At 49.3% G+C, this 23,359-nt stretch overlaps 6 protein-coding genes across 6 annotated transcripts; 4 read left to right on the top strand and 2 right to left on the bottom strand.

The window, feature by feature from the left end:
* Nucleotides 1-192: 192 nt before the first annotated feature.
* On the bottom strand, nucleotides 193-8,252 carry PEX2_083410 (putative RNA binding protein Jsn1; the record flags this gene model as incomplete). Its single annotated transcript, XM_016745611.1, has 9 exons — nucleotides 193-561; nucleotides 625-957; nucleotides 1,008-1,164; nucleotides 1,229-1,738; nucleotides 1,911-2,124; nucleotides 2,662-3,895; nucleotides 4,418-4,567; nucleotides 4,776-8,028; nucleotides 8,095-8,252. The coding sequence occupies 9 exons, from the start codon at nucleotides 8,250-8,252 to the stop codon at nucleotides 193-195; spliced, it is 6,378 nt and encodes a 2,125-aa protein (XP_016595510.1).
* Nucleotides 8,253-8,621: 369 nt separating this feature from the next.
* Nucleotides 8,622-8,889, top strand: PEX2_083420 (uncharacterized protein; the record flags this gene model as incomplete). Its single annotated transcript, XM_016745612.1, has 2 exons — nucleotides 8,622-8,728; nucleotides 8,832-8,889. The coding sequence occupies 2 exons, from the start codon at nucleotides 8,622-8,624 to the stop codon at nucleotides 8,887-8,889; spliced, it is 165 nt and encodes a 54-aa protein (XP_016595511.1).
* Nucleotides 8,890-10,432: 1,543 nt separating this feature from the next.
* On the top strand, nucleotides 10,433-12,822 carry PEX2_083430 (putative signal transducer; the record flags this gene model as incomplete). Its single annotated transcript, XM_016745613.1, has 2 exons — nucleotides 10,433-12,389; nucleotides 12,446-12,822. The coding sequence occupies 2 exons, from the start codon at nucleotides 10,433-10,435 to the stop codon at nucleotides 12,820-12,822; spliced, it is 2,334 nt and encodes a 777-aa protein (XP_016595512.1).
* Nucleotides 12,823-15,237: 2,415 nt separating this feature from the next.
* On the top strand, nucleotides 15,238-15,900 carry PEX2_083440 (uncharacterized protein; the record flags this gene model as incomplete). Its single annotated transcript, XM_016745614.1, has 1 exon — nucleotides 15,238-15,900. The coding sequence occupies one exon, from the start codon at nucleotides 15,238-15,240 to the stop codon at nucleotides 15,898-15,900; it is 663 nt and encodes a 220-aa protein (XP_016595513.1).
* Nucleotides 15,901-16,607: 707 nt separating this feature from the next.
* On the bottom strand, nucleotides 16,608-17,482 carry PEX2_083450 (uncharacterized protein; the record flags this gene model as incomplete). Its single annotated transcript, XM_016745615.1, has 2 exons — nucleotides 16,608-16,643; nucleotides 16,814-17,482. The coding sequence occupies 2 exons, from the start codon at nucleotides 17,480-17,482 to the stop codon at nucleotides 16,608-16,610; spliced, it is 705 nt and encodes a 234-aa protein (XP_016595514.1).
* Nucleotides 17,483-21,910: 4,428 nt separating this feature from the next.
* Nucleotides 21,911-22,457, top strand: PEX2_083460 (uncharacterized protein; the record flags this gene model as incomplete). The annotated part of the gene is made up of 2 exons (XM_016745616.1): nucleotides 21,911-22,011; nucleotides 22,238-22,457. The coding sequence occupies 2 exons, from the start codon at nucleotides 21,911-21,913 to the stop codon at nucleotides 22,455-22,457; spliced, it is 321 nt and encodes a 106-aa protein (XP_016595515.1).
* Nucleotides 22,458-23,359: the final 902 nt, after the last annotated feature.

Genomic DNA, 23,359 nt, shown 5'->3' on the forward strand with positions numbered 1-23,359 from the left:
TATGTTATTAAGTACATTTAATGATATGTGTCTGTATCTGGCATTCCACTGAAGGAATAGTCAGGATATACTGGGATGCGGTATATGTATATACATGCCCAGGTATATCTAGTGTGTTTAGATATCGCACACATTTTTGCTCCTCAATCCAAATGTCGACCCTCTTCAGTACTGAAAAGTCAGCCCAATAGGCTACCTCTTCTCGTGCTCCGTGATATCAACAGTAGAAGAAACCACAGAGCTCGTATTAGCAGTAACAGCTGTCTTCTCACCACCCTCCTCGGTGATCAACTGCTCGTTTTGAGGGGCATCATTGCCCTGTCTACCAATTGTCAAGAACGGCACCAAAAGTAAAGACGCCCCGGAAGCCGCAGCCGCAAACCAATAAACCGACAGATAAGGCCGAATCGCAGGCGTGGAGGCGGTCATACGAAGGGCGATCGAGCTCTCCACAGAAGTAGCAATGCCAACGCCCAGATTGCTACACAACTTGATGACGGTGTTGAATATGCCACCGGCGATGGATTGCTGAGATGGTGGGAGGGTAGACATCACGTACATCTAGGTGAAATTAGTAAATACTCTCAAAGACAAGGAATAGAAAGGACATGGGGCTGAACGTACATTTGTGACGTTGAATTGAATATCAGCACCAACAACAACAAGAACTAGCGCTGGGAAGATAAATGCCCAGTAGCTAGCTTCTTGCTTCATGAAGCTCAGGATAAGGAACGAGGCTGTATACCCCAATGCTCCGATGCCGGTTAGTATTTTGTTGCTTACGCGGTGCAGGACCAGACCGCAGACGACATTGACCAGCACTCCGCTGACAACCATTGGGAGTAGCTGGACGGTGATCTCAAGGGCAGAGAGATTTTTCAAGTTTTGAAGGTAGAGGGAAAGGAAGAAGCTGACGGCAGAGAACCCCATGAAGCCAAGACAGCAGGTTCCAATGAGCTGAACAGTTAGTTTCGATGTATATTTCCTTGGAAGGTGGGGACACATACAAGAGAGAAGTTACGATCTCGCCAGACCCAAAGAGGCATGAGAGGGTTTGTAGCAACGGACTCCCAATACAGAAATGCGACGAGAAGGAAAAAGCCCACAATAAACAGAGCAAGGACGTATCCCGTTTTCCATCCATCTGGAGCATCTGAAGCCAGACTGTATATAAAAGAGTCAGCAAAAGATCCTCAAGAAAGTATCCAATTCACGGGGGAAAACATACGAAAGCGAACTCGAAAAGAACGCAAACCCAACAACAACCAAAACCATCCCGAGGAGATCAAACTGTTTCAAAGCCTGAACACTCAAAGGCGTCCTAGCAAACCCATCAGCCGGGACCGTCCAGACAGTCAAAATAGTAAAGATCCCATAGACAACAGAAAGAGCCCAAAAAGAAGCGCGCCAGTTATACAAATGCGCCGCGACACCGGAGATAATCATGCCGCCGACAAACCCCAGCGGGTTTCCCGCGCTGAAGCAGGCAAAGGCAAGGTTCTTTCGCTTTGAGGGCCTCTCGTAAGTAGCGCCTAGAGCGCCGACCGCGGGTGGGACGACGGCGGCTGCGAATACACCTAGAACTCCAGAGAAGACATCCATGTAGATGGCGTTTGTTGCGAAGCCGGCGATGAGTAGTGAGATGGTGAAACCGCCCATGCCGATGATGAAGAGCACCTTGCGTCCGAACATGTCGGCTAGCTTTCCGAAGGTGAGGAGGAAGGCACCGCTTGTGAGGCTGTTGGAGTTGAGTGCATGGTTAGTGGTGTGTGTTGTATGATATATGTTGTATGATGTACGAAGTATATGTGTTGTAGGGATATGATAGATCAAACCCATTATAAAAACCAGGGAAAACTCAAATCCAGTAGAGAAATGTGGAGAGAAATAGAAATAGAAATTGTACGTACGAAGCACCGGCATTGATCCAGGTGATTTCAGCGGAATTCATATGTAAATCCTTGCCAATAGATGCCGTTACTCCCACGATACAGCCCTGGAAGAATGACTGCTGGCCAATGGCCATCGTGGCAGTTAAGACGAAGAGAACTTCTTGGAATGTGCTGTTGAAGCATTTTGGACGCTCTGAAATTTCGTTGACCCCTGAATCATTTTGGCCATTTTCTGGATCTTTAGCCATTTCGGGAAGAATCTTCCAAGACAGAATTGTTGGAAAACTCTGTCTAATCGATGAGGCTGAATTCCTTCGGCGGGTTTAGCGGTCAGGGGGTTAATCTAAGCGGGAGAATCTTTCCAACGTTTCTAGAAAGAATACGTAGGATAGAAATTTAAGATGCCATTTTATTACCATAATTGAGTCACTTCATGTTGCAACTGCAATTCCGATCCAAAATAATATATTTTTGTCAGCGCGGCGCGTTCCGCGCTGATCGATGGGAATAAGCTTGCGGTGTGTGGCGGACATGACCGCCTCGATGTACAACATATATGCAATGCGCCATACATCACATACAGCATGCATTAATAATGACCATGTACACACGAGTGCTTAGTCAAAAGGTAGCATCTGCTTTGTTGACAGCATTGGAAATCACCAAGCAAGGTAACGTATCTGGTCGACCCGAAAACCTGATTTGCATGGTCATACATATTCATGCATGTCTGTATTCCTCAAACCCCCAAGGTCGACCCAACACTCACGGGCATTGAAGCGGAGAACCTCATTACCAGCAGCCCACCAGCCAGCGGTCAAATTGCGCGCAAACACCTCGAGGGCAGAATACCCCTGAAGTTGACCAGCCTCGGTGAAAAACACATTCTCAAGAATAGATTTCAAGTTCGGTTTACGAGAATGCAAGTCTGGAACCGCAGCGATGACCCGTCTCCTCGTAATGGCCTCACTCATCCGTGTCAGATCATCCATCTGAGACAGGAGTGGCGCATCGTCGGCGTTACCGTTAGCGTTGACATTGACATTATGGCCACTCTTGCGGCCAATGACAAGGATCTCGTACGGTTTTCGCCATAGCCCGTCTAATGTGGAGATCGGTTGTCCGTCCCACGTAGTCTTGACCCAGATCCATTCCTCGCAGATACAAAAGCCCGCACCGCTCAAGGCCTCGTATGCTGCTCGCCGGGCCTTTTCCGCATTCGTAATCCATATAGCAGCTATGGACTGCTCGCTTTGGATGGTTTCCGGGTGGGGTCCGGATCGGCGTAACCCCTGCTTTGTTTTCGGGTCGTGCGAGTGTACCCGGAGTATATCTCGTAACCCTTCTGTAAGCACATCCATCTCGGAGTAGTGATGTGTTTGATAGTGTCTGCTGCGTCGCACGGATTTGTTTGGCCAGGGCGGGTCCATAAGGATAAGATTGAATTTCTGGTGCTTGGGGAGACCGGGAATAGGATAGTTATTGGATGTAGTTGGACGGTCAACCTCGGATTGAAATAGAGGTAGTGTACAAAGCACAAAGCTCGACTCGGGTGGGACGATATATTCACACGGTGGAGAATTCGTTTCATCATGATGCCAGCTTCCAACCCTGATGATTGCGGGCTCTGGTGATGGATTCTTGACAATGGCAAGATCTAATAAAGATTCGAAGTCATTTGACGAGGTAGTCGATAAAACCATTGGTGGTTCATTTTTAGTCAAAACCTGTTCCTCTGGTGCAGACTCGAAGCAATCGTTTCCCCTCCGCCGCTTCCGCGGATGTTCATTCGGCGCTCTGCTATCCTGAGATTCAGGTTCACTAGGCACAGCTCGAGCCTCACACCATGGGCGATCATGGGAAAATCCAGCCTTGATAGTTTTGAGGGAATCCCTCACGAGTGGCAGTATCAGTTCTGAGTGGAACCGCCGCTCAGAGATAGGAATGGTGTCGAGGACCTTGGCGAGAGCCGCTGGCTTTTTGGGCTCAGTAGAAGGGAATGGCTCTTTTATAGGTGAGCATGAAAGTAGGTTTAGTATCTTCCTGTGTGCGCTCTTTTCTGTTCCTGAACTTGATTCTGGGGCTGGTTGTTGGCGTGGTGGCAGCCTCCCTTCTTGCGCCAGCGCGATTGAATGCGGGATGTCGAGAAGGTATATATTTGTATCCTGGAAGAGAATTGCGGTCTCCTCTTGGGTAATATTATTCATCTCCGACCTTCTCTTTCCCTTGTTGGTGATGGTGAAAATGAGCGACGGATTGCACCGGGTAGTTGTGGAGGTTTCAGTTCTCAGCCTCATGTAAATTCAACATCGGAAGGATTTTGATATAAAGTTGATTCTATCCAATTTGACTGGATTCGATTTATTTATATTCACTACAGTATAGTCTCTTTTCACATCTGCATCAATTCACTATGCTCCACTAGGCAGCCAAAACCTCGATCTTAAAACAATAGACAGAAGAGAAAAAATCCTATCGTAAGATCACAAGATACAAGGTCATTCAAAAACGCTGAAGAAGATACAAAACTGGGCCTCCACCCAGAAGAGACACAAGACTTTTTCACCACCGATTCCCCATGTATCCAGTTCCTCTCCCGGGTCCGATTCTCCCCTGCCGGCGATCCAGCGTCCGATCAGGGCGAAGAGATAGGACAGTGAAATCACAACACGTAGCTAGATAAACCCGCTTGGTCTCCATGAGAAACTTCAAAAATGAGAGGAAAAAAAAGAAGAAAAGATGATCAAGAAAATTTATACATGTAGATGGGAAGGCAGATCGATTAGAAATCATACGCGAAGATGGGATCAACGCTGGGCGCAAGGCATGTACGTTAGTATTGCCGCATTACACGGTTTAGGGCCGATCCGAGAATGAACTCACCCGTCCACGTCGGCCTCCGCCCGACTGCCCCTGCACGGGCTGTGCCTGGGGGTAGTATTGCGGAGGGTATTGATACATCTGGGCAGGGTTGCCAACGGGGCTGAACTGTTGGTAGTTGTTCTGGGGAAGCATCTGGCTGGTGGATAGCGGGGAAGCTTGCTGCGGCTGCATAGATCGCAGAGTGTCCACAGCAGGCGAGCCGGCTGGGTAGCCGTAGTTGGCACCGGGCATACCGGGATAGCCTGTGGGAACACCACGAGCCTGTGCAGCGAGGAAGGCTTGGTATTGTAGCTGTTGCTGGCTCAGAGGTTCCTGACTGTATCCACCTGCACCGGCAAGACCGTTCAAGTGGTTTCCGAGCCCATTGCTCGAGTATGGATCAAGGGGCGGGGGGTTGGACTGGTCGGCGGAGAGAGGACGGTTGTCGGGGTTCTGTCCAAACGCGTTGGGGGTAAACTGCCCATTGTACTGTCTGTCCATGGACGGCTGGGCTGCATAACCTGTGCTTCCGTGGCGAGAGGACTGGCGGTGTTGCGACTTCTCCGGGGTGGATTGCTCACGTCCATGGTGATGCTCCCGACCGTTACCCCGTGAAGAGAGGCCCACTTCATCCATCAGACGCTTGTAGCCTTGGCTTGGGGAAGCCTTGAGCTTTGTGAGAACCTTAGACACGTTCTTCACGACTTCAGTCCGCATAGACTCGTCAAAGAATGGGGTGGTCAAGACCTTGAAGATCAGAGTCGCACCAGATGTCTGGTCGCTCAGGATCTTCTCCAAAATTTCATCGCCGGGACTGAAGAAGAGAGCCTTCAGAACGATGTCCCGAGCATCCGGCTCATTGCGCTGGTTGATCACCTTAAGAACAGTCAAGTAGGCAACCTTGTGGGTGCAAAGGTGAACCAGGTGAGGCACGAGTCTCGGGGCCAACACTGTTCGGCGACGAGGGAATGTGCACGTATCAAGGAACCAAGTGAGCAAAAGAGCTCCATTGGCATTAGTAGCCAGCTGCACACTGTGGAGAGCAATAGCAGATGCAAGCATCCGCTGCTGATCCTTAGTGGCATGGTGGCTTTCGAGACAAGCCCGCATCGCTCGGGCGCCAAAACGTCCCTGAGCAATTTCCCACATTCGGCTGAGCATAGACTCAAAGATAAAGCTATTGAAGGGGCTGGCAAACCGCAGGCAGCACTGCAAGACATAGTTTCCATACTGATCCAAGAAAAGAGGAACAGTGTAAGGGCGGAGAGCATCAACAATCAACTGCATCTGTCCAGGAGTCTTCGCGACATCAATGATCTTCTGAGCAGCCCAAGTTCCGTTCTTGTGAACGCCGATTTCGGAGAGATGGGGTGCAATGTGAGCCAGCATCTGTTCCTTGGTAGACTCAGAGCAGAATTCGAACAGTTTCTGCACCACGGTGTTGCCCAAATAATCGGACGCGAGCTCTGCAACCTCAGGAAGCATGGCCTCGGCAGTCTCCTCAATCTCTTGGATCGAACATGCGCCATTGTCAATACGCTTCCGGATGTCGCGGAGACGAGGGGCGTCGAAAATCCGGGACTGGCTCGTTTCCTGTACCGAGGGGATTTCATCCTCGAAAGCTTGGAACGCGATGGAAGTCTGGATGCTTGCTGTGATGTTCTTCAAGTCATCTTCACTTGCGCCGAATTCTTGCACGATTTGAACCATCTCGGGCAATAGATCAGCCAGAGCGGGAATTTGAGGGATGACGTTGGCATTGTCTGCTTGATTTGCCCCATCTGCCGCTGCGAGATTTGACCTGAAGTTTTGGTCCGGAGTTGGCGACGATTGGATGCCATTTGCACCAGGAGTACCGGTGGCCGATGCACCGGGAACCTTGGCGTAACCAATTCTAACGGGGCCCGCGCCTGGGAAAATCTCCTTGCCATTGAGCAGTGACTTGGCTTGCACAGCGCTGTCAAGGCGATCGAAGTTGACAAATCCGCAGTTCTTGTGGGTTAGAACACGGGTCGACTCGATCTTTCCATACATGCCAAAGATAGCCTCTAGTGACGTGACAGTAGTGGAGACGGGAATGCTACCAATCCAAAGTGCCCGGGTAGGCCCATCCTGGTTGTTCTCATCTGCCATCTCGGCCTGTCGGCCACCCATGGCGGGAATACCGTTACCGCCGAGATGCATCAGCTGAACTGCCTCGGACAACTCGTCATATTCACCATTCTCGGGAATCTGCAGGTCAGCAGCACTGAAGCTGTTGTCAAGGCGGGAAGGTGTGGCGAGGTAGTTGCGGATGGATGATCGCTGGGGAGGTGCCTCCAAAATGCCAGCAGTTCGCGCCCGGGGTCTGCTGACAGACGCATGGCTGGCAAAAGCCTGAACGGCGAGATTATGCTGGTGAATCTGGGCCTGTGTGGCGGCAAGTTGCGCGGCAGTTGCAGCGGCGGTTGGCGTCATATTGCCCGAGGGAAGTTGGGAGTAACGGCTTTCATATTCAAGATCCTCGTCATCCGCGTACTTCTCCTTGGCATTGACAGAATATGATCGGAATCTATTATTGTTCTTCATCATCGCCAACTCAGCTAGGAGTGGCGGCAGCGCAGAAGCTTGCTGTTGCTGCTGCTGCATCAAAGCTTCCATCGAGGGACGTGTAAGAGAGGACAACCCCTGTTGAGGGGTCTCCGCAAGGCCCAAGTAATCCAAAGTCTTCACATCGGTGTCCGCGAGTCCATCCCTCGAGAACGCAGAGTGACTGGGCGAAGTCGGCCCTTCCGAAGATCGAATGCTAGTTAAAGTTGTTGCTCTCTCACGGCCCGTCGACCAGTTTGTTGAAAACAATGATGGGCCGAAGGGGCCGCCACCTCCCAAGAAGTTGCTTCTTTGCGGCATCGAGCCAGCTCGAAGGCGAGATAGCGATGCCGGGTTGGGCACACCCGTTGCACTCGCAACCTTCGAACCTGTATCTATACCAGAAACGCCGGGGGGCCTAAAAGGACTAGTTGAGGGTGTTGGTCGTGAGGTTTGCGGCATATAAGGCTGCTGAAGATCCATCTCACTCAGTGTTCCCATTGGAGGGAAACGAGATGGAACCGTTCCAGCGCGAGCTCGGCGGCCAGGGCTGTCCATGGAGCCATTGGTGGTAGGAATCAAATCGGGAAAGCTATCTTGACTCGGCGATTCGGGGATATTCTCGCGGAGCGGGGTTGAATGGCCGCTAGTAGGAGGTCCCCAAATACTGGGAGAAATGCCTTCTTGCGCTTGAATTTCACGGGCTCTGCGAGATGAGTCAAAGGTGTCAGCCAATTGTCGCAGTTTCGTGTCCCACGGAAAGCAAACCTACCGCTTCGAGTAAAGACGTGATGCCAAATCATGAGAAGGGGAGCCAGCCCCCGGCCTCGAACTACCAATGGACCCTGGAGAAGGTCCAAACGGCATTCTTGGGTTCCCAGACCCGGCCAGTTCACTGGGAGAGCTGCGCCCCGTCGAGGTACCCGACATGGGTTGGGTGGTTGGGATGTAATTGAAATTCATCTGACCGTCAGGTCGCGAAACCGGCAACATTATAGATTAACACTTTATGCCTGCAGCAAGGCAGTCCCCAAATCTCTTCCACAGTATAACTTCCGCGCGAATGTGAAAACGGAGCAAGGTCGGAAATTAAATGTAGCTTTGTCGTTCAAAATTGTGGGACAGGGGTCATGGAATAAGGATAGAGTGAAGGATCGAGGACACACTAGAAACACAAGTCGAAATTAGTTGGTGTTCGAAATATGTGTGTTGCTATTGGGGGGTCGCAAAGTGGGAGGGGTCGACAAAGCAATTCCACTAAGTCGAGATGAATCATGCAGATATTACGTACCTAAACCGATGCTTTCCAAATACAAGCACCGCTGGGCAGTGTCGAAGGTCTTTGATGATAATCTCACCGTTTGCTCGGGGTGTATGACAATCTGCGGGTGGCCCAAAGCAATCGAGTTGAGCTAAAGAAAAAAACACAAGTCCTTTTCTATGGTCGTCAAAGGCTCAAAAACACGGCGAATTCACAAGGATGGTCAGGCACAAAGTGCGTCAAGTGAGAAATAAAAAGATGGAAAGGATGATCCGGGTCCAAAGGGATCGAGGTGGCTGGAAGTGAGTTAGTGTTGCGCTCCGAGAGTGTCTTCAACACTAACCGAAAGTTGAATTCACCGTAAGAATGCAGAAAGGCAAAGAAGAAAAAAAAGAGAGGTGAGAAAGAAGTCAAAGGGAGGATGAGAAGGGGAGAGGAAAAGAAGGAGAAGAGATGTTGGGGAGCTGGCCGGATGCCCGAGGAAGATGGCTGTGGTTGGTGGAGGGCCCTCGTTCAGCTTCACCCACAATTCGATTGTTGATTCAGATGAATTTTGGTTTAAAATATGGAATATGATTGAATTGAATGTAATTGGATTCATTTACGTTATTATTCTATGATTGGTTTCATTTTCTATCAAGTTCTGGCATATTCAAGGTGCATAAGTACGTAGACGGACATCTATAAGTACTCACATACTGCGACATGTGTACATTCAAAGCATACGGACATCCAAAAGGGAAGAAATATCGGAAATCGGCAGTTCCTCCAGGCGTTTGGCAATGACACAGCCCCATCGATGTCACTGTTTCAGGCAGACCCCATTCTGGTTAGACATGCTGAGGTAAAAATCTAAAGAGGTATAGAGGTACACGTTTAGGACAGATACAAGACCTTCAATACCCCAGCATTCCCTCTAGAAAAGTCCTATTCAAGGTTCTCTCGAAAGAAATGTGCTCATGGCATGACCCCGAAAAGAGACAAGAGTGGAAACGAAAAAAAGCCCCGCATTCCAGTGCGTCATGCCTCAACGCTTGAATCCTTGACAGGATATGGATGAAGCAGGCTCATCATAAATGTGAGGATATCGTCCTAGTGTACTCCGTATGAGTTATGATGCAATCAGTCATGCAAGGAGAATTGACTGAGGTTTGAAACCACAAAAGACTGTGTTCTGAGTGCGCGCAAGGGATATGGGTCAGGTACGTGTCCTCGTCCCTGTTCTCTACTAGAGGCATCAGGCCTAGAACCCTCTCAGCTTGGTCACCGTGGCTGTGTTAGGGGTGTAAATATCCTAGACTTTATCTGTATATTGCTGCCCTGGAGAACTCCAGAGCGATTTCAGATCTTCAGGGTGTTCGCTAAGCTCCTAGAAGCGTTCGGTACGGCTGGCGGAAGAACCGGGAGGTTCATGGCATCGTGATACATGATATGATGTATTGTCATTCCTACGACAATAGTTGAAGTGGTATCAGTCACTATGCAATGAATGTAGGGCCAAAGGAACCTTCAGAGAAACCTTGTGTCGTTGCTTCAAGGTCGATGTAAACACGTTAGTTAAGACCGTTGGTCAGATCATCATCTACTGGCCTGAGGCACCAATTTTTCTTTCGCGCCACTACCTGTTCAAGCCACTCTCCTTGCCAACTTGCCCACCGCAGTATCTTTCCATCACTTCAACAGCTCATATTTAATCGTGTGGCAAAGTCCACCTTCTATATTCTATAATTTTCCAAATTGGTGCTGATCATTGACACGCGATTTAAGCATAGTTTGTCGCGCGCGCGTCCTCTTTTCGCGTCCGATGCTTAATCGTCCATTTTAAGGCACCTGCCACCCCAGTAACACCATGGCCGACATTATGGAAGAAGACCCATCGTCCGGGCTTCCATCTTCGGAGGAAGAGGAGATGCCCGTCGAGTCATTGGTCAGAGGGCGCGCGAAACGAAGTACCGCAGGACTGCATATGTCTGCCCTCCTTGAAGCCGCTGCGGATGATGACTTGGCGCTCCTATTTGAGGAAGTCGAAGACGATAATGAGTTTGCGGACGTGGCAGACCCCGACGCAGAGGATGACTTGCTTGAATCGTCAGACGAGGATGAAGACCAGGGTCCGAACGCGCAGAACGACTACGAAGGCGAACAGAAACTACAAAAAGACGAGCGCAAGAAGCGCAGAGCCCAGAATGACCTCCGGTTCCAGACCTTGCGCAAACGAGTCAAGATCGATCCGACCGCCCCATCCACCATGTCCGCCGCTCCTCGCCCGAAGAAAAAGTCAGAGCGCATCTCGTGGATTCCCACTGTGGAGGATGGGCCTACTCGGCAGTCATCGCGTCGACAGACCATGGTCAATAAAGAGCTTACGCATGCTCGTCTCAAGGACAGCCAGGAGAAACGAGTCCGCATCATCGCTACAATGAAGGAGGCAGAGAAGCGGAAAGCTCATTTGAAGCCGAAAGAGATGACCCAGGAAGATCATCTTGCGGAGGCTGCAAGAGTGGAACGGCTTAATAGCAAAAGTTTGAATCGCTGGGAACTCTCGGAAAAAAGAAAAGCGGACGAAAGACGAGCGAGGATCGAAGCACTACAAAATCGCCGACTTGATGGTCCGGTGATTTCCTACTGGAGTGGTGTGGCCACATGGACGAACGGGCGTCTCACACGAGTGGGCAAAATCGACATCAAACCAAAGACAGATAAAGAAGAGTCGAGGAAGAAAAAGAAAGAGAAGGAAGATAAAGAAAAGGCTGTGGCAGAGTCAAAGGCCTTGGGGTCTGCAACCATCGTTGAACCCGCCCCTGCCTCTACCACAGGCACATCACAACCGCCACCAAACCTCGACGCAGCTCCAACAAATCCAACAAATCCCGCTCTACCTCCTCCCACCTCCACATTAGACCAAAAGACGCCTGAAAACAAGCCACCCGAAAATGCAGCTGTTACGACTACAGAGACTACAGACACCCCCGTGGTGTCTTCTAGGCCGAATGTCAACCAACCAGATGCAAAATCTCCGGAGACAAAGTCAATCGCGACACCTGCCGAGCAGAGCAAGGATAATGCCGTGGAAATGAAAGCCCCAGAGGTTGACGCAAATACACCAGTAGCACCCTCTGAGCAAGATCAACCCATCACCGCTGAAAGGCAATCCTCGGAGTCGTCTAAACAATCGGAGAGAAAGATGTTTGCTGTGGAAATTCCAGCGTCTCGTCATGTATCAGATTCTGCGGGCAATGGCTCTACTCCAAAATTGCCTGAGCCGTCCCCCACCAAGAACGACGATGCTATGGATATTGATCAACCTCCGGCGGCTGCGGCGGCTGCAGAATCTACCAAGAATGATCAAGAAGTTCCAGAATCAAAAGACCAGGCAATCTTGGCCACTCCGCAGGTTGCTAGTGCCCAACCGACTTCGATAGAGACCCCCACATCACATGCTGCTGGGACGGCCGTACAAGAACCACCGCCAGTGGACGACTCTCGGCCAGTTGAATCAGCCACGGCTATCAGCCCTGGGGTTGCACTGGCCCACAAAGCCCCGGTCACTGCAGCACCTGGTCAAGCCACGGTGCCCGAAAACGCCCCAGTTCAGAGCCTAAACCAACCATCCACGTTACAGTCTGAATCACAACTATCAAATGGAATGGTGAGGGAACCAACAGAACCAGGAATTCCAGAACCCCCTCCAGTGATTGAGCATACGGGGCGCTGCCTTACGATCTTGGAAAACTTTGATTATGCGACCGCCAACCATCGCAAATACAGCATGTACTTCAACGCCAAAAAGCCTGCTCGCTTGACAAGTATGTATCGTTTTGATTCGGTCTTAGGAATTTGTAAAGCTAACCTCGCATAATAGAAATCTCGTCATCGCTCTGCGTCATCACTTCATTGCCATCGCGTTACCGCGATCCAGACACCGCTCTTCCTTATGCCAATTCATACGCATATGGTCAAATCCGTCGTCTGCTGTCGGAAGGGTATATCTGGAGCTCGATGCTTGGATGCTTTGTTGGGCCGGCCGAGGCTGCCCGTGGAGTACCAGAGCGATTTACAGGCAAGCCGGGTCCAGGCACAGTAAAACTGCAGACCGACAAGGCTGAAGGCCAGACCGAGTCTATTACAGGGAAGAGGGTTGACAAGGTGGTTCTCGGCGGGGAGGTACCTTCGACGCCCACCCCGGCCACGACTCGATCAGCGCCTCCAGGGGAGCCAATGGAGATTGATAAAGCATGAGCGATTATTTGTACGATATTTAGTAGATACCCAGATAGAATCCAGACCTAATAGCCCAAACGTCAGCATCACCTCTACTCCACATGGAATGATGGACTTTGTCCAAGATTGCAGACTTTTCATGTTATGATGTATGATGTATTCTATGTTGACAGATGTCATCGGCCCCACTGTGAAAAATCAATCCAAACTCGCCCTGTGATATTCTATACCCCGATCTAGCCTATCCAAGGAACGCATCCGGTACCCGACGGAAAGCAAGCGGGAAAGAGGAAAAAAGACCACAAACAAACGGGTAAGAGGAAGGTTATCTTCTGATGTAAACAGTGAAGAATATGTTCCGGGAATCGTTCTCGAAAGAAAGCCCCGGTTTTCCCCATGGACCCGAAACACGGAAGATCGACGATTAGCACTCGAGCCTGGTCTGGAATGATGCCTAGATAGTCCCACATCTCTCTGACGAGGCCCCTGCAACACCATATCGTAATAGGTAGACGTGTCTTGTGTGTGTGGCACTGTATTCTATCCCCGCAGAGATTCTCGATTATTCCGATCCATTTTTATTGTCGCCGTAGCCGGCAGTTATTCGATTCCCGTGTACGGAGTATAATCTTAAACTACTTTGTACAAATGTAATAAAAAAAAAGAGAAAGGGGTGTAAATAATGAGCGATGATGTATTTCATACCCACCAGTTCACGCCATCTGGGTCTCTTTATATGAAATCTTTAAAAGTCGTCGAGGCATTTATGGCGTCATTTAGAATGTCGCTTCTTCCATGGTATATGGTATGTTGTGCAAAATGCATACTATTAAGTTGCAACTAGATTGTGAGGAATGGTGTTAATCTATCGATCACGCCAGATCCGATCCCCTCCGGAGATATGGTCCCTGCGCTACTGCATGCATATACTTGGAAGTCGATATCTGTGCGTTTTAGAAGGATTAGAAAATGTACAAAGTACCTAATGAAGTAAAAAAGTGGTACAATGCAATGACATTGACAGATCAGATTCTAAGAAGCACTCCATTTTTATAAAACATCAAAAAATACAAAGACCGACTAATTTTGGCCCTGAGGGTGCTCGTCACAAGTGACTCAGCTGGTCTAGATCGGGGGGATTGCGTGTCGAGGGGGGCAAGTACCCTGGGAGTACCTGGGAAGTACCTTGGAAGTACCCACCAAGTACGTTTATGCTGTGGGAGATTGTCAAAAGTGACTTACAAGGTACTTCATCGAGTTTTATTTCCAAAGAGTCTAGACGTGATCGTCTCATCCTACCGCACCAGCACGTTTCCCTTTCTTCTCTTCTCCCTCTATTCTCTCTCTTCAAGGGCTTTTTCTCCCATCCACTTCTATATTTATATATAATTCCAGTTCATTCCCTCCCCCTTTTTAATTCTTCCCGTGTCACCCTTTCTCCTTCAAATGCAACTTTTATAGACTTTTAACTATAGACATTTGGTATGTTACGCCTTATCTAAATGTCCCCTTATCTCTCCCCACTCACAGGCTAAAGATAGCCCTGTTGCATCAAACCATGTCTGTGTCAGATGGCTAACACCTTATCAGCATTGATTTTTTTCTTCACCCCACGTTTCTCAATATACATAACTCCGCTATTTCTTCCATTCTTTTTAAGGAAGCATTTGTATTCCCAATTTCACCGACTCGGCACATTCCAGTTGGGATCAATACTTTGCACACAAATCCCTCAGTCTGTGCTCCCCCAGGGGTCCTTGTGCTCCACACTTGCTCCATCTCGGCTCCAGTCTCGGCGATAGAGTCTTTTCGATAAGATAGTGAGGCATTTGAAAGCCTTCACCGCCACCCATGACTCAAACAGCCCCCTTTCAACGTCGCTCCCCTTCCTCTCCTCATGCCTCTAAGTCCAAGCCTACTCGTCCAGCATTACACCGACGGGGGACATCCGGTGCCAACGTGTCAATCTCTAAATTGGGCTCGGGACAAAAGGGAGCGATCAAACCATCTACGTCTACGGACGATATCGAATTTGACATGGCCAGTTTTTTGAACTTTTGGTATGTGATCGACCCAAAGCTCTTATCTTTGAAACCTGCAGGGATTATTTCCCTCACATGCCTGTTGCCGTCATTTGTGTTCCCATACACCGGTCTTTTCTTGAACATAAAGCTGACCCAAATTCCAGCGCCATGTGTGAGAACCAAATCACTGTTCCCAACAACACTTTGTTATATTGTAGCGAAAGGTACGTGGTAATCCCCTCGGTCTATATTTAGAGCCATTGATCTCCTCTCCTTTTTCCAATTCTTTGTTTGGTACCTGCATCATATCTTCATACTTGAATACTTATCATTTCCTTTCATCTTATATAGTTGCCGCCGCAAAGACTCCTGCAAACCACTCTCAGCATCACTCCCATCCATGTCCTCAATGTCTTCCAACACCACACCACCCACATCTCCCCCTCTCTCTCCACGCACAATCGTGGCCCCATTGACCCCTACCAGGGTGCCAAGCCACTCCATCCCTGCCATGCGGATACCCAGCCACGTGCATGATGCCAAGTCAGATCTTGACCCCACCGAATGGAAGCCCGTATTAGTCCGCAGCGCCTCGTCCCTGGCATCCTCCGACGCATGGAACTATCTCTCCCAGTTCCACCGCGGCACCGGTGAGCCCATGCTCTCCCGCCCTACCGTTCAACGCAGCAGCTCTAGCCTTCCCGCCCTGGCCGGAGGTGTGGCTCACAGCCACAGTCACGTGCCCAGCTTGACGAACACCCCGTCCACCGTGGCCTCGTCCTACAGCAGCACCGCCTCCGACTACCTGGGTAGCATGTACGAGGCTCGGCCGCTGCCCCCTCGTCACAACCCGTACTTTTCCGGCACGAGCGTGACCAAGGGTGTCGAGCTGGTCGTCCCGCACATTGCTTCTGTGCACGAGGATGGCCCCATCGGTGTCTCGGACAGTGGCTCTATCTTCCCTGCCAGCAGTGCTGTGTGGGAAGATAACTCGTATGAGAAACGCTCTGCTCCTATCTGCATGGCGCGGGGAATTGGCGGCCGGCCCGTCGAGACTTGTGTGAAGAACTGAATTGAACAGAGAAAAAAAATGGCCCGTTTGCTGTCTCGAGCTTATATGTGCTCGTTGTTTTTTCTTTCTTTGTTCCCTTCCGGTTTATTTCTTCCCCGTGCTTGTTCTCTTTCTTCCTTTCTTTGAATTCTGGGTCCGAGCGAGGTGTGGCTCTTGAGCGTCGAAAATGATATGATCTGATGGATTTTGCTCTTTATTTTATTCCCTACTATCTATCACACCAGCGAATATAGATTTCTTAATGCGGATATTTCTGGTATCTAGATCCAATGAACCTTTTGGAATTATTTTCAATCTCTCCACCTAGATTAAGTAAATTAAGCAATGCCAATCTAGATCTGTAATTCAAGCTTATTTATTTGTGGATACCTCTGCCAACAGATCTAAGGTGCTTATCTGCTGTACTTTGTACATGTGCACCGTATGCATGCAATGCACCATGTGGTTTAATTCAAGCTGATAAGTCAGTGGCTGGAATTAAGGGTACTAGTCTTTTTCAGTCTACGACCTCAGTGTACTTTGACTCTAGTTTCAACTCTAGTCCAATGAACAAACAAAAAGAAATAAATGTCTTCTAAGAAAGCCGGGCAATAACTAAAATATCAACCAAGAACCTCCCAAAGAAGCAGAAGAATCGAAACAATGAGACCTTCGAGATCCATTTCATCTAACCCATGAACAATAGAGACACCAAATAACCCCATCTCTCACAGGCCAATAACTCCAACATCTATACCCAGCCCCTAGAAATCAGAAGTAAAGCAGCACATATAGCACCCCTTAGCTGGCTTATAGACAGCCAAAGACTAGAAAGAAAAAGCATTAGCAAATCCATATATCCACAGATATCACATAACTAAGATATATATCTATGTCATACATATCTCATACGCAGAAAAGAAAGAAAACTCACATAAGGCTTCGCACACTTCGCATCACTCTCATCCGCAAAACACTTCCCCACACAGAAAGTATTCCCCTCATCCTTTCCATGCTTCGGGCTAGTGAAGAGAGGAGGAGGCGCGACGTTCGAATCAGGTCGTAGCGGGTCAATTGGTGCAATACCGCCCGATGCTCCAGCCGAGACGTCCTCACCCTCTGGGCTCACGGGGGGTGCATGGTACCGAGAGGAGTCCCAGGATTGCTCCTGGGGTGCGGATTCCGGGACTTGAGGAGCTGGGGCCTCGTGGACCGGTGTAGCAAATGGCTTCGAGGCAGCCGGGCTTGGGTAATTGTAAGCGTACCCGGGAGCCGGGGCCTGGGCTTGAGACGGAGCAACGGCTGTTTGGGAAGGTCGCACCACGAATGTGCTGTGGGTCAGAGGGGTTGGCGATGAAGCTGGGGCTTCGATTGGGGTGTGGGGACTTGGGATGGTGTCTTGATAGTTGTCGTATTCATCGTCATAATTGCCATAATTGATATTTCCGTTGGGGTTGTAGTTTTGGCCCTGATTCTGATTCTGGGTTTGGTCGTTGTCCTGGCCTCCGTTGATGTTTTTGAGGTATTCTAGTTCCTCTGGGCTTGGGCCGAATTGTGCCGAAGCTAGAGAGGCGCTGAGAAGGAGGAGGGCGGAAAGATGCATGTTTAAATTGGTCTTTTTGGGTTTCTTTGCTTCAGTCTTTTTTTCTGTGTTTTGATGTGTATAAATGGCGGCTGGTTGTCGTTTGTCGAGATGGTCGTTTTTGTCGAAGGCGGGTGTACACTCTACGCGCGGGATGAGGGTTAGTTATCAATATTCGACGCGTATGTTGGGAATGGAGGGTTGTTTGTAGGTGTTGCGTTGGTGGCATTTTTGGGTGGCTGTGGAATGTGGAATTTGTATACATTGGCATGCATAACTGCTATGACATGGTGTATGAATTAGCTAAGCCAACGATTCTCCCGAGGTCGAATTAAGAAATTAGTCCATTGGTTTTGTGTAGTTATTAAGTCTGATTCCGATCTGGCGAGAGGTATAAGTTTTGCTCATCATGTCTGCATACCGACATTCGCGGAAGTGGATTGATAAAGAAGACAATCCAGTCGGTGTCACGGGCGTAAATTTAAGTCAATAAAGTTCACATCCGTGCCCCTGAAGATATCGTTGTAAAAGACACTTGTGCCCAGGCAATAGATCATCAGTAAGCATTACAATAACATTAGAATGTTTAGGTAGCATCCATCGATGTAAGGTTATTGATGTCCATGGTACAACAAACTTAACCTAAAATCAATGTCGAATCTCACGGTCACCTGCCCAGTCCACCTGGACAGGGGGCACCTGTCATGTTAACGTAAGGGTTTTACGTAAGGCTTCCAGATTTTTGCGCCTGGACAGACTCGGGACCGGACTGGGATTGATGCTCTGAGAGGCAGAGACTGCAAAGCTAGCACATGGTTATGATGAGCCACTGACTCATTCTCGCTGTCCCCCTCACTGTAGGTAACCTAGGGTCTCGTTGAGTGAGAACATGTTCCTTCTAGGTTGTGTAAGCGATAGCAGATCTGCTAGCCATGTAAATGCATTTCCCCTTGATCCTGCCGTGACCTGAATAACAATGAATCGTCTACAAAAGAAAACATTGTGCATGCAAAGAGACATAGGCGACCTCTGTTTAGTAGGTGAGCAGACGGTGTCACATGAGTCAATGGGTGGCTGAACCAAGAACATTTGTGGCCACTGACGCATGGATCCCCATCAAGTATTGACTCCCATATAATCCTTGAAGGTTACACTGCACACAGGGTAACAGGTCCCTATACCAAGAGCAATAACAAGGGAGATAGCAAGAGCAATAGCAAGAGCATTGCTCCGTATTCTGTTGTTAGTGTTGATTTCAGCCACTACATTGATGGTCAGCAGTGAAATCTAGGCCCTGAAGAAGATCCATCCCGGCCCGATCACAGGGCATTCTCTCGAGCCTTCACATCCACGGGAACTTCCAACAAATGCTAACACCTTCGCGTATTGGCGGAGCACAGTCCGGACTCCAAATTCCTCATGAACCTTCAGTGTACATTGTAGAACGCAAGTCTGACGCTCGTTGTGTATTTCAATATTGGCGTGCCGGTGGAGCCCCCCAATAACCTCGCCAGGAACTATTTTCCACGTTATGGGTGGGTCTGGGATAGGGCTTTACCTTGGCTTTCCATCCCCCTGGAAAAGGAAACTGCAGACCTCGACCTTCCATATGGTGGCTGCTTGTGTCCTCTTAGGGAGAAATGGCAACTGGAAAAGTCTAGAGGTGTACTCTGGAGATGAGGCTGTGCCCAGAAAATGTCTGGTATCACTTGGTGGCAGGGATCCCTACTTGGAAGGTCAGGTGTCGAACCTAATCCATCTCGTCTTCGGAGTCAGTAGACCTCGCATCCGCCTCTCACTCATATCTCATACCTCATATCCATCCCGCCACCATAAATTTCCGTCACCGACAAGGAACCCTCATATTGACGGGCAAACGACCACAGGAAGAACCTACCTCAGTGATGCATCGAGCTAACCAAATGGGGTAGCTTCCAATCTTGGAAATTTACCGACCGTGTGGTGTAACGACTGACTCGGACAGATGGATGCCACCCACAAGTTGCAGCGGATGATGAAAGCGTTGCTTGTCTTCAGGGTGCCTAGCAAACACGACGACACGTTTTCACTGCGCACAGAGCAACCGTCGATGCCCATCACGACCCCCATCGAAAGCCAGACAACGCCACGGCAATCTTCGACATAGCCTAGATGAAATGGCCTCGAATCACCGATCGATGCTCCCCTTATCGTGTCTGGCTCGGATGATCACAGCGTTCTTTACCCTGTGAGCATGAGACCCGTGCTCACGTTGACGTCCGACCCGAAGACAGTCTTCAGACACGGGCTTTCCATGGCTTGCAAGATTAACAGACATCATTCCCCTTTGACCCGAACCGACTTGAAATCACACACACTGCATCACTAATTCACAAAGACGACCCACGACGACGTCCACGAAGAATGGCTTGCTGACGGTGACGGTGTCCATGGCCCCACTGCACTACAAGTCACTTACTTTCGTTCCCATCCCCGTTCCTATCCCCGTTCCCGTTCCCGTCCCACGAAACATCTTCATCAAGCCCACATACCCCATAAATACCCCGCAAAATATCCCAGAGGCGATGGCGGAAACAGATGGGATGATCCACCGGACTCAACACATGGCGTAATGCGGCACTAAAGACCTGTTCCGTATGGCCAATAAAAGCGTTGGTATAAAGGATAGGTGCCACATCACGCTCCCAGATAAGGACATAAGGGGGCGAACTGGCCCTCCCATCCACCCGCGTCCATAACCCCCATAACTGGATGGCTATGTCATTGTAGCCCCTGTTCTGTTTTGTATGGCCAAGAACCGATGCCTAGACGGTCTCGTAAGACATTCGAGGCGTGATTCTCAACTTTCAAATCCTTCGGGAGTCGTCGTACCGGGAACGAGATCTGGCGAGATGAGCCAGCCGTACTACTTCATGGGTGCGGTCGGGTGTATGGTAATGTGTCCAGCGCGAGTATAGGAGATTTCATTGCCAGCAGACGAGAAGGAGATGGAACAGGGAGCTGGAATCGTCTCGACGTTGGAGAAACGGTATGCGGCGCTAACAAAGGGTCCTAAGCGGAAAGAGCACGTCAGCATGGTGTTTTTGTGAGAGCTGTATCCTGCTCAGACAAGACAGAAAGAACTCGACCTCTCAAATGTGTCTCATTCGCGCGAGAGAAAACAGAACTCGGTCCCAACGATGTCCAAGAGAACCGTTCGGGTTGGGAGTTGATGAAACAACATTTCTGCAGAGTGTCAACAAGCAGTATTCAAAACTCCAGCTTCGAGGTATAGTGAGAGATCCAAGCGTTTGGACGAGTCATCGAGATGGGGCATCGAATTTCATCTTAACTAAGACTTGCAGTCAGTTTTCTCGCAGTTAGTTCGAGTCCACCCGGAGAGTCCTAGCGGTCCCAATTGGCTCCTGTCTCCCGGGGTCTATCTGGAACAGTGGAACATGAGTGTGCAAAGCGATACCACTGCACCACTCCACAAAGAAACTACTTTGGACAGGAAGTCCAAAGTCACCACAGATGCAAGAATGTCTTTTGCCTCTTTGGAATCAAGGTTTCATCCGGCTGAAGGGAGATATCGGGAAATCCGAACACAAATGCGAAGATCAATCTGAATACATGGCCTTCAACTTCACATCATTGTTCCAGCAACCCAACAGGACCAAAGCTCACAGTGCAAAAGCCTAGCGGAAAAAATAATAATAGGAAGACATTAGCTTGGGTTGGTCCAGATATGATGATTGAACGTTCTTCCTGGAGACAACGATTGGCTGGTACTTTTATCCGGGGGGCCGATTCGATGTTTTAACAACCATGAACAACTACAATGCCATTCTTTGAATTTTTTTTGGAATCTTTTCTTTATTCCAACGAAATTCTGAAATTATCAAGTGAATGTTAACCCAAGGCAGCCCTTGAGAGCCCTAACTTGGAAGTATAGCAGGATTTATATCTCTGGCTCCAATTCCTGTTTGGGGTCGGCTTTGTACCGAAGGTATTCTCCCCGAACGCCCTTAGGTACCCTCAAGTTCCTTTAAAAGGTCCCACCTTTCTCTCTTCGACCTCTCGAGTTTCATCCTCGAACCATATCTCCTAACTTCTCTACGAATTCTATGTATAAGCCTCTCTTCCTCCAAGTCGGCTCACACTTTCCTATAAACACGTATGGCCGACCGCTCTGTGCCCCCAACCCCTCATACCATGTCAATGTGCATACTTCACGCTCTTAGGCCCTTTGTCACAGCCTTCCATTAGAATCGATCGATTTCCACCCCTCAAAATACCCCTGTAGTCTGGTTGCTAACTGCTATGAAGTTGTGGTATTCTACAGGTAGACACAGGTCGGATACCAGTGACTCCCCATCTGATCAGCTTCAAGCAACGATAGCCAAAGAGCCATCAAAAGCCTCTTTCCACATAGGAGCAGAACCCCTGATCCAGTCCAAACCCCTTAAGATGTCAGACCGCACCACAGCAAACTCCACAAACGGCCAAGGAGGCCCAGGAGACCACAACGGAAACCGCCAGACCGAGTCGGCCAGCGAGAATGCAGCAAGGTGAGTAGTCATCTTTCCCCATCCACCCGAATTGCAAACGACCTCCTCTATTCTCTCTTACCTTTCACTCTCTCTCTCTCTCTCTCTCTCTCTCTCTCTCTCTTTCAAACACACACAAACACTCTCTCTCTCCCCAAACGCAACTTCCTTGCCCCCCCGTAAACAAATCCCCTGACGACAACCCTTAAAATGACCGAAAGCTGAGATCTCGTGACCTCCCCACCAGCCTAAACAACGAACACAACAACGACTCATCTCAGCGCTGCCAGCATATCTGCCAGCAGCAACTCGACTTGGACTACTACCGGAAGTTCCTGGAAGACTTGTTCGTCGTCGTGCGCGATGCTAATAGCGATTCTGTCGCTCGGCTGATCTCGCTCATTCGCTCTGGGGCGTCGAACGAGGAGATCCACAGCGCCCTTCAACGCGTTCAGGCCGACAGCTGAATATCACAACTCCTCGGTATTCGACCTTGCAATGAGGACCTGCGCTGTGGTTCATGACTTTCGGCGAATTTGCCTTTCTGTTTCTTGAAGTGTGGCGCAGTGGATTCCAAGGTTGAAATGAGGGGAGTTGTTTGAGGAAAATCGTGAACGATTCATGCATATCATGCATATTGATGTCTTCTAGAGGAACAATCATGAGAGTGCCCTTGAAATTTTTTTTTTGCCTTCTTGGAAAAGACATAAGACGAATCAAATCCTGCAAATCGAGTGGTAGTCGATATAGCTCACGATGCCTTTTTTTTTTCCCTTTTTTCCTTTTTCTCATTTTTGTGCTTTTGTCTTTTTTTTTCCCTTTCAGATCCATTTTCCTTTCTGGGTAGCTTGCGCTACTGGATTCGAATGGGCGTGGTGTGTTATTGTCACATGTCATATCGCCCTAGTATTGTCCAGGTATGCATGAATAGGGTGGAAAAGGAAAAATGTTGACGTTCGTCCGACTCAAAGAGCAAGAAGAAAAAAGGAAAAGAAAAGTACTTGTACCCAGTGGCAATGACCGGAGGCGGTGCTGAGCTAATAGCTATGATCTCGTTGATATGCCTCAAGACGCCCAGGATGTGTCAAGTTGAAGATACCTACCATATACCGGTATGAGAAGTGAAATACGGGCCAATAGTGACAGCATCAGCTTGCCACTAGCCCAAACTATGTGGGACCCGATGCAAGCCCATCGACCAGTGAATGGGGAAATGTCATCCACGGGCGACGGGACAAATCAAAAGAACATCAAAACGGGGGGAAAGGATGCGAATACTAAGATCGACGGGTTAAACAACGCGATGGGGACGAGTTGCGGTTGTGCCAGAACGTTGGAAAGAGAGAGAGAGAAATGGTGGAGATACATA

This window comes from Penicillium expansum (genome assembly GCF_000769745.1).
Source record: "Penicillium expansum strain MD-8 chromosome Unknown contig276, whole genome shotgun sequence".
NCBI lineage: Eukaryota > Fungi > Ascomycota > Eurotiomycetes > Eurotiales > Aspergillaceae > Penicillium > Penicillium expansum.